Raw genomic sequence first — 20203 nt, forward strand, 5'->3', positions numbered from 1 at the left:
AGTACCAGACATTGTGACTTATTTTCCTTTTTTTGCTATCCCATTGACATGTTGAGTTGCTGTTTGCTCTACACCCTTAAGGTACTACTTGGTGCTGCTTACATTTATCATTGTTAACATTTTACAGTGACAAGTGGCTGGTGTGGGCCTCTCTTCTTCATTATTGTGCTGCATATAAATATGTATGTGCATACTTATGCATGAGCACGCGCGCACATACATACATACATGCATACATACATACATACATACACACACACACACACACACATGCGTATATATATGTATATGTGTAGCGGTTTCTGCAAAAGGTCAAGTATGTGTTTGGTCGACAGCTGTTTACTTGACTATTTATGATCAGCTAAGCAACTGGTTGACAGGTGTCCAAGATCACACAGTTTCCAGGGGTGGGGAATATGCTGTTTCATGGGCTGTGCAGGGACTTGCCACCTGCAAAAATACAATGTTTTTATTTTATCTTTACATTTTCCATGCACTGGGGCTCTTTCTCAGCTCATGCACAATTGCATGTCAACATCAGCGTACATTTTTGTATCTTTATTTTGCATGTCGACATTATATATATATATATATATATATATATATATATATATATGTATGTGTGTGTGTGTGTGTGTATTTTAGATAGCTAGCTATGTGTGTGTGTGTGTGTGTGTGTGTGTGTGTGTGTGTGTGTGTGTGTGTGTGTGTGTGTGTGTTTACTTATATAACAATTAAATGTAAACTAATTTTATAGTTGATATGAAGTGCTCATTATGTGCCCTTGCTGTTAAGGGCCAAATATACTCTGACAACTAGTTACCCATGATTCACTGCATTTGTGTGAATGGACATATGCATGTGTTAGTGGGAACAGGTCTTATAAAAATGTAGAGCTATGCTTGGTTTTGCTTCATTGCTGTTGTGAGATATTTGTACATGATGTGCTTGTCACATTCAGTGATTCAGTTGTCAAGATGACTGGTGTGATTCTGAATGTCAGCTAAATGTCTGAAATGAGTTCTGTGTATAGAGTGGATTAAGATTTAATGAAGTACAATACATTGATTTTTTGTCTCTAAATCGTCTTTGTAATTCTATTAAAACTCATTTATGTTCTTCCTATTTCTTTTCAGCTTCTGAGCCAGCACTGTCCCTGTTTGGTTTCATGCCTCACCCTGTCCTTTTTGGATTGCTACAAAATCTGCAGTGAATTTTCTTTTTTAAGTGCCTTTACTAACCTGTACCTTTTCCTTACCTTGTATGTCTTGTTTGTTCTGATTTCATATCCTTCTTCCTTTTTCTGCTTCTGTGTTTTTTCCTCAGAATTAAAGGCGTAGCCCTAAGTTACAGATGCCTTATACAGAGCATGTTGGCTTCTAAAGAAAATGTTTTGATAATACTAACACTCTTTGCAGCCTAAAAACACGCAGACTATAAAATATAACTGCTGCATCTATAAAACTCATTATTTGTTTTCCTCATCTTAAACTGTCATACAACTCTTTCATTCTTTCTTTGATTCTGTCTTTCTTTTTCCTGGTACTGTCTTTTTATTTATTCCCCATATTTTCTGTACACTCATAATGTACCCATGATTAAAGTTCTTTGTATCCAACAGTATTCTATTGAATGCTGACTGCTCTCTACTTCACATAGATGGCAGCTGGATAAAGAAAGGGTACATGTTTGTGTTTTTCTCATCTTTTAAAACATATTTAGTGCCATTTTGCACTAATATTTTATTTGGCAGAAGGAATGCTTGTTAATACTAGTATGAAAATGAAAATTACTATGTAATATTTCACTTCAGATCATCTAGTTTCACAAAACATGTTTTCCTATGTAGACATAATTTAGACTGAATTAAGATATTCCTACAAAAATGCAGTCTGACTTATCATGAAAAGTCTAATCCCCAGAAATTACTGAAAGTACTCCGTACATCCAAAACCAGAAAAAAGTCATCAATAAATATTTACTGTACACAGTTATCATTTTGTAGCTGACTTTAAAGGATTTTCTACTGAAAGAAAATATGTTACTTTAGGTCATAACTCATTGAAATATTCCAATAATGTATTGTTTCACATTCTACGTAATGTGGAAATAGGTCTCTACTTGTAAGGAAGTTGTCTTGTGAGCCATTCTGGTTTCCTTTCCATGGAGAATTGGACCTAGGCATAACGAAAATGAACAAGAGGGATCATCTTAGAGAGTACAAGTTGGTGTAGGTTACTTTCTTGACTTGAGGGTAAATCCATTCAAATTTAAAAAATAAATAAATAAATAATTCAAGAATAGTTCCAGTAAATAACTAAGTAAATACAGCTAAATAATTAAATAATGTTCTGTAACCTCCTGAAAAGTTAAACTAAAACTTTATACTTTGAAGTCTGGATCCAAGCTCCGTATTGGATAAAACTTGTGTAAAACCTCATACTGTTGCAATTTTACTGTTAATTTTACAGTTGAGAAGCTAATAATAGATATACAAATTGGCAGCCAGAGAGTTCTTAACTGCTTTTTGTTACAGAGCACACACAAGTGCATTCTGGATGTTGCTGCCCTGTAATATGTACCATGATTCCCTATATCCTATATGTGACATTGCAAAATAAAAGTAATGTGCAACCACTATTAGTAGCTGTTATTTTTATAAATAATTAATGACAGTTTGACATTTGTTTTGAGGGATTTCAGAAGGGGAACTTAACCATTGTTTTATTTTTACCTGCCAGCCACACAAGCATGAGCAAACAGAGAGAGTGGACACACACACATATGCACATACACATACATAAATATTATACACATACATAAATATATACACTAAGATGAACATGCAGTCATTGATATGCAGTCATGCAAACTTACACTCAAATGTGCATATTCATAATTAGGTACCCATTTCTAAAAGTACAAAATGCAAAACATCCCACTGTAAATAAGCAGAGATACTGACTACTTTTTCCAAAAAAATATCAACAATCAAAAAATCCTTTAAAGTTGCAAAAACTTTAATAACAAGGCAAAAAGAAAAGTAAAAAAAAAAGCTGTTTGTCAAGCACAGTAATACCCTCCAGGGTTCAAACACAGTAATACCCTCCAGGGTTCAAACACAGTAATACCCTCCAGGGTTCAAACATAGTAATACTCTCCAGGGTTCAAACATAGTAATACCCTCCAGGGTTCAAACACAGTAATACCCTCCAGGGTTGGTGTTTTAGGGAAACAATGCATTTACCTGGAGTTGAGAGGCCTATAATTTGTTCCATGTAGGCAGCAGTGCTTTCAGGGTTTATGGAGACTTGACATTTTACCAGGTTAGCTGGGATTCCTGGTTTTATTTTTTATTCCAAAGGAAAACATGTTGTAGTCTGCCCTTACCACAGAGGACATTACACTAGACAGTATGCAGCACTCTCCTGTATTAGTGAGGACTATATCAAGTGTTTTTGAGCCCCTGGTCAGAATATAGACAATCTGGTCCAGGGTGTGTTTTCAAAATCATGTAATCTATGTGCCTGCACTTTTGGTATCATATATGTTTCCCAGTTAATGGTGGAATAATTAAAGTAACCCATGAATATGGCATTGGGTTAGATGGTGAGTGCTTCCAGTAAGCTTAAATATGTGTTATGGGCTTCCTGGGTCATAGAGGGGAGCCTATAGGTTGCAGGAAAATGGTATGGAATTTTGCCTATGATGATTTTTAATGTGGAGAAACTTAAGAGCATCATCCTGTTTGATCAGCCTTGAGTTTATTTATTTTTAATGTTAATCAGGACAGCTCCACTTTTAGTCCTTCTCCATATAGTAGCTGGTCTAAATGTCTAAGGCATTATACCCTTCCACTGTCAGTGTGCTTTCCATGGTTTTAAACCATGTCTCGCTGACTACACAGACGTCAGCATCCTCTAGGGTGAGGAAAGCTTATAGGGAGTGGAGTTTACAGCCAACGGATAGTATATTCTCACAAAACAATGGATTCACTGTCATAAAGAAGTGGCATTCAAAATTTGAAGTAGTGACACAAGGCCTTATTGTTACCATGCAAAGTAAAAGATGAAAACACAACTAGCAAGCAAGAATCAGAAGCTTTCCTAACAGATATTATCTAGAAATTGAAACCTTCTAACATTGTATCTGAGGAAAATGACCTTGAGAACACAAAAACCTCATTTTCAGCAGTAAGGATGAAGTAAACCATTTTTCCAAGAAATTCCACAGTGGGATTAAAATTATTTTCTCTAGAAGATAAAAGCAACAGGGTTATACTGTGCAGTATTAAAGTAAAAATGTTACATAAAATGGAGCATAGTAGTCAGAAAAAGAAAAAATGTTGGAAACCTAAAGATACCTCATGAAAACTCTAACATTGTCGATGTCACATTTGTTTGAAAAGTAAGTACAAGCTGATTACAATTACATTATTTTGAACAAGTCGCTAAAAAGGCGCAATGCTGATACTGACTAAGCAGCAGTAGATCTGACTTCCAATTACATAGCTCAGACAGCTCCTGCTCAGACAGGTGTTTTTTGTTTGTTGATGCTTGTATATTAATGTCTGAACTCACAGCAGGGCATTTCTGAAAAAATATTTTATCCTCACCCTAAGAGTTTTCGTTGAATTATTACCTAACTGTCCTGCTCAGGAATCAAAGGTTATTGTCATGATAGTTACTTTTATAACCCAGTGCTGAGCATCAGATGAACAAAGAACATATCTGCAATATAAAGCAATTGTCTCCTGGTGTTGTGTTTCATCATTTCTAAGAAATACACAATTTTTTTCTAAATTCTATTCATTATTTAAAATCTCATTAAGACATATAAATTTATATATATAAGAAAAATACCAAATGGATGTGTGCAGCTTTACAATACCCTGCTCTGGTTTCCCTGTAAAATCCTGCTCTGTATATGATGTATCTTTTTCATTGATTTTTTTTTTACTGAAGACTATTAACATTGCCTACATTTATATGTAAAAGAAGAAAGCATATCATGCAAACAAAAAATATCTAAATTCATTATATACAGTTAAGTTACCTTAACATCTGTAAGGGAAAAACATTTATTGCAAGCACTCTGTCTTCTCCCACCACTGCATTGAAAGGAAAAGAAATGTTGCTCTTGTCTAACTTTCAGTGCACGTCTCATTTTATCCCTTTATGCAGAGCAAGGTCATTTTCTTGGTATAATCTTTACAACCCTCTGCAAACATACCAATAATATGAATGAAGAATAACTTCTGCCAGAAAAATGTACCTCACTGAATAGATTAATTCTAACTTTTTCTGCTGCACAAAAGGTTGTTAAAGCACTGCTGGGAAATATTTGATCTTTCATAGATGCTTCAGTTCCATATCCTTTAAATAATTAATAGCAAGACATGAAATACCAGAGCTTGCATTAGAAATATAACTTGCTGACTTGGACTGATGGCAAACGTCTTTGTATTTAACATTTTGGTTTAGATTTTATATGAAAAATGAATAGTGAATATGATTTTTTACATAGTATGTTTTACAAGTTTTGCTCTAGCTTTAGGATTATGTTGTTATAATCTGAGACTGGCATGTGCTTTCTGCTATGGCAGCTTTCTTTGCAACATTTAACTTGTCAATACTTTGTTTTGCTTTTTCCAAATACAAGGAAATTGAATAAAACTATCAGAAAACAGGGAAGTTAAATGCAACCAGTACTGTCCTTTGTAGTGAATGAAACAAATGAATGTACAACTTGTCTCTACAGAATATATTACATGTCCAGTGCACCACAGCATGCATGAGATACAACATAAGTAAAGAAATAATGGACTTTATTGATATAAAGATAATATATTACTTTTTCATATAACTTTCATTTGTTGCAGTGAAGACTTCTTGTAACAAGTTGGCTCTGTGCAAAGTCTGTTGTGCTTCCTGTGTGAAGGAAAATTTGCTTCTAAAATAAAATCTGGAACTAAAAGTATGTAGTTATTTCCCACTATCACAAAAAACAAGTGCCAAAACAGACAATATGGTAATGTAAGTCTTTTGTAGAGTTTTGCACAAACCGGCAACTCTCTTCTTCTCAATTAACATGGTCTCCAAATGCTGCCATACATCTAACTGAAAACTGTAAAAAAGGTCAAAAAGTGCAGATATTGAACACAGAAACAATTAATGGCGTGAAAAATGAGTGCCAAAACAGTAGCTATGGTAATGTAAGTCCTTTGTAGAATTTAACAAAAACCAACAACTCTCTTCTTCTCAAGTAAGATGGTCTCCGAATGTTGCCATACACCTCATGCACAGAGATTCAAATTTTAAGCAAGCTAGCTCTCTAGCCAATCAAATAAAGGCACTATAAGACTTAGACCAGCAACTCCTACTTCACAAGGGCATAGGCTATCTTCTCCTACCACAAACCTTCCTAATGTAAAATAACTGGTTTGGTGCCCAAGTGCTTAAATCAGAAAAAATACACTTTTAGAATAACGGACACAATAAGCCTTCATCCTGTGATTCCCAACTCAAAAGGGTCTAAGCTATCTCTCCTGTTACAGAAGTGTAGATCACAAGCCTTCCTAATGTAAGATAACTAATTTGGTGCCAAAGTTCTTAAATCAGAACTAAGAGGCTTAGCATAGCAGTTACAATATAATCAGGCTACTAACAAGCAGTAATAAATGCAGCAGATTAAACCAAATTGAATGTGTTAGAAACATGCAGCCATAGTAGTGTCTGACAGTGCTCTGATTATGGAGGCAATGATATGCTATCTTCTATGACCTATCTATGACATGGAAAGTGATGATAAGCTCTAGTGTGGGCAATGACACCTACAACAGTTAATAAACCTGCAGATCAAATAAGGCTGATAATATTCTTTGCTATTAGCATGAGTAAAGCTCCTGCACATCAGTATTCTGTCTTTCAGTATAGATTATCAATGTGACTCATGCAGCTGGATTTATACCTGTCTGAATTGCTCTGCCATGTTTGATTTCATTATATCTGCATGTAGGTAAGCCTTTTCTTGCCATTATGGTGTCAGTTGTATGCAATGAATACCACGCTATTTTTTTAATATCACATTTGGCTTAAATGAATCTCTGGATCAGCCCCCTCCACATGTTACTGCTTATTACACTATTTCACTTAATGTTATATGTTGTTCCAAAAAATTCTGAATATTCTTACAGTCTCATAACTAATACTAGGAATGTTAAATTAACTTCAATGTATTATGTAATTCAATATGCAGATGACTACCTCATCTCCTCTGTTCCTACCCTCCACATAGTACAAAAAAAAAAGCCATTGGATCATGGCTATCAAACTCATAATTACATCTTAACCCTATCAAAACTAAGCTGATGATCTTCAAAAGCCTTCACCAAACTTAAACATTGTTTTATTATACCCTCTCATGACTGTACTGCCCTCCAGTTTGTAACCTAAATGAAGCTTCTTGGTGTCACACTAGCGAACATCTCAAAAGTGATCACCACTTTAGCATTGTCATAAAGAAAATACACCACAAACTAGGTAACCTCTGTATATCCATATCCTACCTTACCAAATCTTGTAGAAAAACCCTAGCAACCACTTACCTCCTACCTTCTCGCTCTATACATGTCCAGTACTAACTAACCTCAGTGTTAGCCTAAAAGATAAACTAACATCATGATACAACAAAATAGCCAAATTTGCAACCAGACTCCCATCCTCTGCCCATCACTGCATGGCCCTCAAGGAACTGAAGTGGTTGAACTGCCCAGTCATCTTACACATGCTCAATGTGTCACTGCTCATACGTTACCAGCCTGACAATTGCCCTGCCCTCCATAACACAATGCTCAACTATGTCCCAGAAAAAAACCTTTGATCCAGTGCTCAATTCTGTCTAATGTTTACCAAATCAAACAACATAGCTGGCGACTCCTTATACTCAAACTACAGTGCAAGATTATAGAAATCTACCCCATTTAAAAAAAAAAAAAAAAAAAAAAAAACTATCCTGTCAAGCTTCAAACTTCTTTGTAAAGAGCACCTTAACCAGAAATGCCTGTGTTCATGTCATACACCAGATCAAGAAAAACATTTAAACAAAATAATTGCTTTTCTCTAAATTTTTCCTCTTTCTGTCCAGTCTCACAGCTAATGTAATGTTGAACTCTAAACTATAAAATACATTGTTTCTTTCTACTTTAATTCTCATAAAATTCCTAACAACTCTTACCTTACATCACACCTATCTAGTACTTTCTTCTCACACCTTCCTTTCACTTTTATCTCACTCAAATTTTATCTCTTATAACTAAGTTTAACAGACACGTGTTCTGAGGAAGTCTTAAGACAAAAGCGTGGAAATAAAGTTTATTACACTAAGTGTGAGGTCGAAGTACTTTTTTATATCAAGCCTTTTTTGTACCATTGGGTTCAATACCTTTTGTTGGTTGGTGTGTATTGGTATTGGGTTATTTTACCAGACACATACAACTACTGTATTATCTCCTATTCATATTTAGTTTTCTTTGTATAATGTTTAGGTATCCTGCATAACCTTAACCTTATGATTATGTAACTTGTCTATGTATCCTGTTTGCACCTTATGTCTGTGTATGCATTTCACAGTGTTATAATTCAATTTGTATTGTCTTCTCACCAGTATGGAGCTTTTCTTCCTGGGCTTCTGTTGAAAGGGGGTATGTTTGTCACCCCAGTCAGACCATCTAGGTAATTAAATGCAAAATAAAATAAAATAAAATGTTCTATCTTTAATTATTTAGTTATCTTTACTGTAGATATATTAAATTGGAACTCAACATACAGATTTTAAAAGCTGAAGGTTTATTATTATAATATGCAGATTCTTGATGCCCAAAAAGTAAAAAAAAAAAATACTACATTTATGTTGTTTCTCGGTGCTCCTAGGATGAAGAAAATTCTGATTGTTAACAGTCATATTTCATATTTCATAATAATAATTACAATTACTGTGTACCTTAAGGTAAATTTATTGCAGTGAGAAGCTTGAGTAGTGAAAGAAAAACATGTCAGTCATCAGTTTTAATTGAGCTCTGAAGATCTCAGTTTATAACTAACATTTAAGCCTTAATGATTTCTTGTAGTTTACATTCCAAGTAGGCAAGTAATTAACAAGCACATCATCAAAGATAAAAACAACTGAAATAAAATATAACATGATTGCTGGGTGCTTATTACAGATTATTTAATGACATTAAACTCTCATGTCTGGCTTAAGTGTGACACATTTCTGATTGTTATTCAAATGCACAGTCACAGATATGCAGTTTACTAAATTTTTATCCACAGATTGAGATTCTGGTACTTTGCAGAATTGACATTTCTGGGGTATGGGGGAGGGGGGTGCAGGAAATTATTAGGTCCCCACTAACAACAAAAACACTTCAACAGTGAAATAGCAAATTGTGGTTGTTGCTATTTCATGGCCAATCACTAATATATTGAGCTTTAGTCATGGAGCCCATTACATTTGTTAGGTTTCTAAACAACTTGTTCCATGATAACATATGTCTGCATTATGAGTAATAGACTTGTTTGTAAATAGAAAAGGATCCATTTATGTATCAAGTTAGATGATGAAGTGAAATTTAAATATTTTAGCAACCACTGGCTATAGTTCATTTTGTCATGATACAACACATTAAGAGTATCATAATTGAATTTTTCACTTCTTGTGTCTCACTCGTTGATGGAACAAATGTGTTAAGTGCTATTTATAGATTTGCTCTCTAAAGAGCGCAGACTGTTCCATTTTCTACATGATAGTGCACTCTTGTAGTTAGCATATAATATAGTATGGGGTGTGGGGGGGTGCAGATATTTTCATCCCTGCCAAAATGCTTATTTATTGACTGTTTTATCTTCTTGATTATGTTTCTAAGAAGTTGACAAATGGTATTTTGTCTTGTTGTAGATTTTCCTGTATTGAAAAAACTGTCCACTTGATAATGGAATTGCTGAGGCTGGGTTACTGAGTGACAGGAACCAGTTGCCCATATTAGTGGATTTTAGTGTAAAGTGAAAGACCACTTTGGTATTCCGAATACATTTTGTTCAATGAGAGTAGCAGTAGAATCTTCAGAACACTAACAGGGTGGAGCTACAATCCCTGTATGAGAAAGTGTCAATTTCACTCCCTCATGAAAGGTAACATGTGTCCTTGTGTGTGCATTAAACAGTTTGTCAGTATGTATCCCTGAGTTAGGTAGTTGTGTGCATGTCATATACTATACGTTATGTGTGCTTATTGTCAGCAAGTTGGACTTGACAAGGAATGACTTGAGCAATTAATTTTCATAAGGCAGTACAATATCCTGTTTTGTGACTTACTAATAGCTTTACTTTTTTTCTTGTCAAGAAAGAGCATAGGCCCTGGTCTTGGTGTCATTTTATAATGATTAATAAAATATGCTATGTTAGAATGCAAAACTCATATTCAGTACAACGTTTTCAATATAATTATGGAAGAATATGTCTTCCTTAATAATATGATCTTTGGAATTATCTTTTGAAGGAAAACAGGAAGCAGCTTTTAGTTTAGAATTTACTAAATTCTGTAGTTTTCTCAGACAAGTGTTAGGCTGGTATTTATAGTAATTGTGCAAATACAATAAGGGTACTTTTGATGCTTCCAAATGAGCGTAGCAAAGGCAAGATTCATTGTGGTCAATTATGCTAATGTGAAAGGCCTTAAAAATAATGAGATGCAAAAGTGAAATGTTGTAAAGCGCAGTATGCTAATGATGCGGTTTTGCAATTCATAGTCCTATGTCCCTGTGGTACCCACATCCAAAAACTTGTTTGTCCAAGTATGCACAAGTACTTCCCTGACACACCAATTAATTATTTCCCCCAGCAACTCCTTCATTAGTTTACCCAAGCACTAAAATAACTCAAATTATTTTGCCCAGCAATCATTTTAGCAGTCTGACCATGTAAGCACAAGCACTTCTCAGACACACAAACTAATTATTTCCCTAAGCGACCCCTTCAATAACATTTCCTAGTATGCAACAGCACCAAAATGAAACATTCACCCAAGTGACCTCTTCAGGCATGCACAAGCAGTAAAATGAAACATTTCCCTGAGCAAGCACTTCAAACATGCCCTAGTGTGCATGGGCATTAAAATGAAACATTCGCCCAAGGGACCCCTTCAGTAACATGTTCTAGTAAGCACATGCCCTAGTGTGCATGGGCATTCTCAGTAACATGTTTAAGGTATCAGTAATGTGTCAGGCATGCACAAAAAAAAACAATCCCTGCAAAAGGACCAACAACAGTACATGTTCTAGTAAGCACAAGGACCAAAATAAAACCTTTCCCCAAGGGACCCCTTCAGTAATGTGTCCAGGCATGCACAAGCCCTAAGAGGAAATATGTAAAATGTCACATATGCAAAGTACCAAAAAATGTCCACATATGCAAAGTACCAAAATAAAACCTTTCCCCAAGTGAGCTCTTCAGTAATGTGTCCAGGCATGCACAAGCCCTAAGAGGAAATATCTCCCCAACCAACCCGTCAGTAAAATGTCCAGATATGCAAAGTACCAAAATGAAACATTTCCCCAAATGACCCCTTCAATAAAAATGTCTAGGTATGCAGAAGAACCAACTAATCTCCCCTCACATCTCCATATTCTCCCTTAAAACTACTGATCACTGGCATAAGTTTAGGGTTATTTATATACTGTATATGCAAATGAGTTAATTATAAATTCATGTTAATTAACAAAACTAATATGCATACATGTAAAGCCCCCTTAATAGAGTAGTATCTGTCCCTCTATCACTTATGAATTAAGCATGTTATGCTTTTGTGATAGGGGGTGTGTTTACAGCAACTCCTTTGCATCTTGGTATGCATGCTCACAGTCTGGGATTTGTATATCCACACAGCACCACTATTTGCGGATCACTGTTATGAAAATGTGAAGCCCTGAACTGTGAATGCCAGTCTTAAAATGACGTTCCATTAATTATAATGCTCAGATATATACATTCTTTGAAGAATTCTATTTTAGATACAATAAACTAAAATGACTCTTGTCAGCTTTTAATTTTTTAATGGCTTTCTTAATTCAGTCAAATGTGAAGACAGTAAATAAAGAACATCATTAAAATCATTAATACTAAGGTTACAATACAACAGACTATATATAGAGAACATATTATAAATGTCTCAAATGTCATTAACAGGTAATATTTATATAATGATTCTAGACATGGAAAACTGTGTGTGTTATCATCCCACCAGTTGCTTTATATATTTACTGATAATATTCAGAATGTTTTATTTTGTTTTTATTTAACATTTGTTGACCAGAAAAGTCTGGCTAGGACAGAGCCTATTTTCAACAGAGTCCCAGGGAGAAATGCTCCAGATATATGTCTTGGATTGTGGGAGGAAACCGGAGTACCCAGAGGAAACCCAGACAAACATAGGAAGGACATGCAGACTCCACACAGAAGACACCCCAGCTGAGAATCAAACCTGAGAACCTCTTGCTGTGATGCAGCAATGCTAACCTGTAAACCACATTGCTGCCCAGTGTTGTATTTAACTACATTTAAAACAACTTATTAACACTATTACCATTTTAATTGAAACTAATCTGTGATTCTACAAAATAAGTTTATCAATGAGATGTATAAAAAATATATTAGGCACAGATCAAGTCTAAAAGCTTGTGTACTGTATGAGTGAACCACAGATACTGAAAGTAAATTAAGTTACAAAAAATGCATACTTGATTATTCATACAGTTTCACAAATTCTAGATGCTGATATTTTCAATAATGTATAATATCAGGTTTGTCTTCATTCTTAGAAATAGGAATGATAATTGTGCCAAGCATTCCAAATATTGTTTTAATGAAAAGAAGATTTAAACAGATTAAAATTGTTAATGGATGTTAAGTATAATATGTATATAAAGCTTATTTCATTATAATTTTTCATTTACAAGCACACACACACACACACACACACACACACACACACATTTGCCTCAGCTTGTAATCAGTGAGTTTTGTATAGCAAATAAAAATGAAACTGTCTTTTAATGAGCTACAATGGCATTTTTTAATTTTGTAAATGCTCTCTGTTCCTTATATGGTACTATAAAATATATAACTAAATCAGGATTCTCATTGAAAAATGTGCACTTTTCTAATACGTTGTATTTTTTAGCAGTTTAATCTTTTTTTTATATTTTAAGCCATCATTTCCTTAACTCTAGGTTTGTTTTCTTAATTTAGAATATTTCACCACATCACTTTATATAACATTTACTAAACATTTTAATATAGTCCCGATAATGTAATGGTCCTCTTATTGTTAATATTTTCTAAAACATTTCACTTATTTGCAGGAATTTGCCTAATAGTTAAATACAGGCAGTTTAGAAAGGTTCCATTACCTAGTTTTATCATCTGCGTTAGTGAAAATCGCCTGTTTTATATCTTTTGTTATCTTATGCTTAATACTGAACTCAAGACAGATGTTTTAGAGGATAGTAGTTAAAACATTTATATATTTTCTTCTGCCATGTCATCATTTCATAAAAAAAACATAAACAAATAAACACAATGGCAGTATCTTCAACCTCCATTGATTTATTTTATAGACTCATTATCCCATTATGCAGTCTGTTAACATGTAGTAGTCATTATATGATTATATCGAACTGGTTCAAGGTCCAGTTCATATAATCAGGTCACTTAGCCTATCACATATCTAAGTGGCTGTCGATCCTAGTTACATTTATATATAATGCAGTCATTTAATAATTCTCGTACATACGTTGTTAATGAATAAAAGGATGTTTAATGACCTCATTTTCTGATTTATCAAGAAAGAATCAACACTATCTGGGTTATCCTGCATCTTGATGTAACTCATAGTGTAACTAATTTCTAGATTAACTGTTTCAGCCAACCTTCAAGGATCAAAACAAATACATAGCAGAAAAAGTCCATAAATAAAGGAGACTCAATAAACTAAAGACACAGAGATTCTCTCTGTTGTATCAAAATGAGATGCTCAGTGGGCAATGGTAAAACAACGTTGGGCATATTGTATGAGCATGGTACAATCTGCTTTTGTGAAAGTGCTAATTTACTGTATAAGCTTGTATTAAAATGCAAATCTGAGGTATCATCTATTGAAATAATAAACAGAAAACAAGATGTGTACAAAGCATGAAATTCTGATGAATTAGAATAGAGAAATTTGAAATATTTCATTTTATTGCTAAAGCCTTTGAGACAGATTTAATACATGAATGTAGTCTGTTGAATAAAACTTTGATGATTTGTAATTTCCTCTGCAAACAGGATGCCAACAGGATCTAAACCAGTGAACACAACACCAGTACAAGGGCAGCCACCACAAGATGACTCAGACCGTCGAACCGATACCAGATCATCTGTCTCAGATATTGTCAATTCACTTACAAGTGAAATGTTAATGGTAAGTGAGCTGTTTTGTAACATATTGTTAGGTCACTTCATGAATGTTAAATCGTTCATTTCCATTGCAGATTGCCTTCACTACAATGTACTGAAATAGCTAACCTAAGCTGTACTTGTAATGTCAGGTCTGTATTGTCATATATTGCTCATAGTGAATTTCATTCTCATTCCTGATAAACAATACAGGGTCTAACCAAATGAATATTGTAATTAAGATATTCAAATTACTCCTGTAGCATGCATACTTTTATTTGCTTGTAAACAGTTCAGCTGGTAAAGTCAACAACTATGGTGGTATGACCTGGATACAATTGCAGTCATGCATATTATTATCTACAGTGAATCTTGGTGCAATTGAATTTAGAAAAAGCCTGATTGTTTAATACAGATGGTTGGTTATATGTTTGTAAATAGTTAATTAACAGTGACCCAATCAAAGATGATAAATCCATACTTCAATAGTTTATTTGAAAATGCATCTTACTGGTTGGAGCTGGCATATTTAAATGTTTCTAATATCAGTTGTATTTTAACTTGATGCAGATTGTGGAACTTTGCTTTCTGCTACAATATGCACTACATTATAATCTGTTTTAGCCATTGTTTTCTGGAACAAGCAATTCATTTATTTAGTATTATTATTATTATTATTTTGCTATACATATCAATGTGATGATGCAATAACTTTTTTAATCTTTCTGTACCTATTTGGATTGATACTTCTTGCGTAAATAAGCATTTTCTTGGATTACGAAAACGAGTTAAGTATTTCATAGTTACTCCTTATCCTGTCAGTATTCACACATTTGTCAGTGTTATTAAAACAATGGAGGATGTTTCATGCTTAAACAATGAGTTACGTGCCACAGAACTGTATGTACACTTGCAACCAGTCAAACTTCAACAGCATAACCTTCTAGCAAATGTCTTTCAGCTTTTCCCAGTTAGGGGTCACCACAGCAGATCACCTGTCCACAGACTGATAAGCAGTGGAGTTTTTACGGTGTTGAGTTGCCAGCACAGTGCCCAACCTTCACAGAAGGCACACACACACACACACACACACACACACACACACACACACACACACACACACATGCACCTACCTGCATGTCTTTAAAACTGACTCAACTGCAGGGAGGACATGGAAATTAGCATAACCTTCTAAGCTTTTTTAAATACCTCAGTGGAGGAAAGAGAGAATTACAATTGATGGAAGTGGTAAGTTGTGTTTGTCACTACTTGTTTGGTCTGTTCAGCATGCACCATGATTTAGTCTGTATTATTTAATTGTAATTGTGCCTGAGACTTAATTGTTTTATGATTTCTTCATATCTATTTTGCATCCTCTGTCTTTGACTTAATATCACATGCTACACTTTTTTTTTCATTTGCTGGTATTTTTCTGGAAGTTTAAATAAATAATCTTTAAAAATTGATACTGCATTTGCCCACTATTCTTCATTCATTTTAATATTTGAATGCACATGCCTAGCTGTTCAATTAAATATATTAAGGCAACATATTCTGACCACTTGTTTCTTTGTTTTGAATATCGTTTTGGTGAAGACCTTATTCTGACTGCACTTTTTTTTCGAATTTTGTTTAGATGAAGACCTTTTAATGTCTGACTTTGAAATAAATGTTCAGATGGCTAAATAGATATGCATGTGTAAAATAGCAGTTCTGAGGCTAAATAAAGTTGTGGTACTGTGGTATATTAAAATGAGTAGAGTATAACCAAGAAAGTGAAGGTAGGGTTCGCATGCAAAGATTTTGAATATGTAATTATGTTTGTTTTTGAAAAGCAAAGTGTTAAGAAAAACAGTTCAGTTTGTTCATCATGATCTGGGCTATAATTCTATTTGGCTGTTTCATTACAAATTAGCAAGACTTGTAAAGAATATTCTTGAGTTTAAATTATTCCTGAATAACTGAGAGCTGCATGCTTGCAAAGCTAACTGGAAGTAAATGACATGGAGAAAATATATTCTTGTTCTGGTTTCTGTACTTGCCAAAGATTATAATATGGATTTTAACCATGTAAAGACAACTCAACATAATCGAAAATACTACAAAGACTAAAGCGCCATTTTTTTGACAGTGGTGATCTGGCACAGTCATAATCAATGCCCATATGTACAAGTTCTATTTTTTTAACTTAAGGAGATGGTAGTAAGTTTATAGTTTAAGGACAACCCAAAATGGCACATTGCCTCAAAGAAATGTGATTTGTATTAAAAAAGACACAATGGTATGTACCTACTCCAGATGTTGGACTTGATGCAATCATACTGCCTCCAAACTTTGTTGATCAACTTACATATACTGACACCCTAAATGGGATGTAATGTTGACTGATACATGTACATGCAACCATTTGCTAAAATCCTAAATATTTTCAGCTGCCAAAAAGCATTCCATGATACATCTTAGAGTTTTTTGCAAAAAACGTTAATTTGAGTGTTTCACTCTCAACATAGTAAAGTGTTATTTTAATAATCTAGTTTTGTAACTACCTGAATTTGAATTTCTTCAAGTGCATATTTGTCATGCAATGGATTAATGTTTGACCTTATAGAAAGGTTCATTAACTTGACATGAAACCATTGCATGACGTACATGCTATTAATCATTTGATATTTTGCAGACTTGGTTATATTACAGAATGGCAAACAGAGAGGGGTGTAAAAATACTAATATTTAACTATATTTTATCACACTTCAAACATAACCCATTTAAGATAACCATTTCTTTGGAAAACAGTTCCTTCTATTATTACTTGCATTTCCATTAAAGATTATCCAGTTTAGGTTTCAACAGTATCACCCAAAAAGTGACTTAAATGTTAGTTATATTTTCTTAAAATAAAAATGCAGCAATATGAAATCACTTTTTAAGGCAGTAGTACTTACTGAAATCAGGCAATTGCATGATATTCACTTGAAATGCACTATAACACAGTCCGCATCATCTGTAGAAGTGAGTTAATGAATAAATGCAGCATTCATTGATATTTTTGCTTGACAGTAGATAAGCTACATGAAGACATGATGCATATGTATGTACTTCATCTTTTGAAAGATATATTATTTTGAAAAAATAATGAATTATTAGAATAATAGATGAAGTAATATAAGATATGCTTCATGGTTAACATACATATTTTAATGCCTTTTATATACTGAGGAATGAATAAAGAAATGTTAAAGCAGCAATAGTGTGCTGAAGGGGAGAGCTTGCCATAGTGAGGATGACCATTTAATAGCTATTTAAATGAGCCATCAGGTAACGTACATGAATGGCACTTTTCTTTTTTGTTGTAGGTACTAGCAAACTTTAAATCAGGAAAGCAAGGAAAGGGTCCTTACATTGTGGCTGGCTTTATCATCTACAGAATCTCCTGAGCAATGTATTTCCATAACACAGTTAACAGTTTAAAAGTTAATACTCATTTGCAAACATCAGCAGTAAACTGAGCCACACAATCTGTATGCCTCACAACTTTAGATGGTAAATATCGCACAGTTTATCAAAACCATAATTTGATCTTGATGATCTCATAAATGCTCTTTGATTTAACAGAGTTCAAACCAGCGTTTAATATGAATGTTAAATAGATATAAAAGTTAACCACAAAATAAATGTTTCATCAAAACACCCCTTTTATCCTTTTAATACAAATGGTTAAAACTCAGGAAGAAAAATTCTCAGATATGGAATCCTAAGTCCATAAACACTACACAAATGCCTTACTATCAATAAATTTAAATTGCTTCCTTTTGACTATAGGGTCTATTTTCTTCTCAATATCCTTACCTACAAATTTCTAAATGACTGTTTATATCCATCTTTTTGAAAATTCCTTTTCCTTAGAGATTCCAGTTATTTCCTCAAGAACACTTTTGACAGTCTTCTCGACAGCCCCCCCCCCCCAATTCACTCTGCCTAAGGCTTAAAAATGTTTTTTGTAAATTCGCACCAACGCTCTCAACCAAAATTCCACAAGAAATCAGAAGCATATCCACAGTAGTAGACTTTCATAAAGCCCTGTAGAAGCACATGTGGGGGACCTTACAATGTGTCTGCATTAGCAATCATGGATACAATTTCATATTTTGATTCCCTCTCCCAACTTTATGTCTCTAGCGCCTTTGTAGATTACTTTTATCTCTAGATTTTACATTTTGTTTTCTACTTGTACTACTGAACAGCCTTTTCTCTGACTCCTTTCATCCATTCTATCTACTGCCAACTTGTTAAATTGCTTCTGTTATGCTTATTACTTATGTTCTACAACACCCTCCTATGTGCTGCCCTTCTTCCTTTTATGTGTCTCTTCCCTTTTTTGTTTCTTATCACATTCTATGTATTTTACAGTAATGGCTTTTCAGTTTGTGTACATGTATTCTGTGCCCATATCTGGCTGTATGTAGCTTTTGATTTTTTTTGTATCAGATTTCAGTTATGGAACTGCAACAATGCCATTGTTACCTGCCTTGGGGCTTTGTCATAACTGACAAGACTCCTCAGAACAATGCACTTAATGTGAAATAAATAAGTATCATGGTGAGAGAATACAGTTTAATCATACAAATGTTACTGGACTAAGCCAGTGCTTTGGAAGTAGGATCATGTGGATCAGTAGTCAATAGCTAAGTCTTCCAGAGAAGAAAGAGTAGAGGAAGGACCTCACTTTTATGCAAGTTAAAATTTTTAAATGAAACAGGATAAGTAGGGGACACAGATAGTTCATATTCAGCAGTAATAATAAGACAAGCTGGTACATTGTCATAGCTCATGCATGAAACATTATTAGCTTTTGAAAGGGCTCATAGAACTAAAGACTAATTGGCCAGTTAAGATATTGCCTGTTTCCTATAGGTCAGAGTGTGCAGCATTGTGGAATATCTCTGAAAACTGTTACGTGTTGAATCTTAAAACTTCTGACATAGTAAAGAATGATTTCAGGATAATTTTGGTTTTAGTGGCTATTTAAATTTCAGACTTATCTTTAAGCTTCCTAATAGTTCCTTTAAGCTTTCTACCTGCTTGCTTTAGGTATGCTTCTAAGGTAGGTAGAATAAGACCTCTTATAAGTATTAAGCAATTTATTTCTGTTATATTTTATTTATATGGGCATTCTAACATACAGATTTGCTTTTAAAATTCTCATTATATTTAGTGCACAGAAGGACTGCTTTATCAATGCAACTATTTTAGTGAGAGGAAAAGTCAAAGACACAAGCAGCAGCTTTAGCAATGTGGCCCATCGCAGGAGGATTACAGCAGTATGCAAGTAGGTCAGTTTAGTAACTGAAGAGCTACTGTGAAGTCCTTAAACACAGTGATATTTACAGAGGAAGCACCACCCATTTTAAATGAAAAGGTCACTAATTTGTGCTCTGCTTTTACAAGTTGGGATAATACATATGGAGATGATTATACTGACAAGGACTAAACTGAGGATACTGCAGCACCTAATTCGATGATTAACTATCTGCAAAAAAAGAGATGCAATTTTTAATGTCAAGGAAGCATGGGGCATACCAGCTATTAGCAATGAAGGTCAGCCAGTTTACTGATGGCTAGTTGTACTCCCCCAGCAGAAAATTAATGGGTTTAATGGGGATTTTAGCTGATGTGTTAGGATAGCTATCACCAGAGGATGTTCTGTAGTTTG

At 34.2% G+C, this 20203-nt stretch overlaps 1 protein-coding gene across 1 annotated transcript in view; it reads left to right on the forward strand.

The window, feature by feature from the left end:
- SYT7 (synaptotagmin 7) overlaps positions 1–20203 on the forward strand; it is a 1049768-nt gene that overhangs the window by 509576 nt on the left and 519989 nt on the right. Inside the window, exon 6 of the mRNA XM_044059178.1 lies at positions 14382–14517. Within this exon, the coding sequence (XP_043915113.1) occupies positions 14382–14517 (136 nt within the window). The remainder of the gene's footprint in view (positions 1–14381; positions 14518–20203) is intronic.

Source organism: Protopterus annectens, chromosome 17.part0 (genome assembly GCF_019279795.1).
Source record: "Protopterus annectens isolate FY-2018-M chromosome 17.part0, PAN1.0, whole genome shotgun sequence".
NCBI classification, from domain to species: Eukaryota; Metazoa; Chordata; order Ceratodontiformes; family Protopteridae; genus Protopterus; species Protopterus annectens.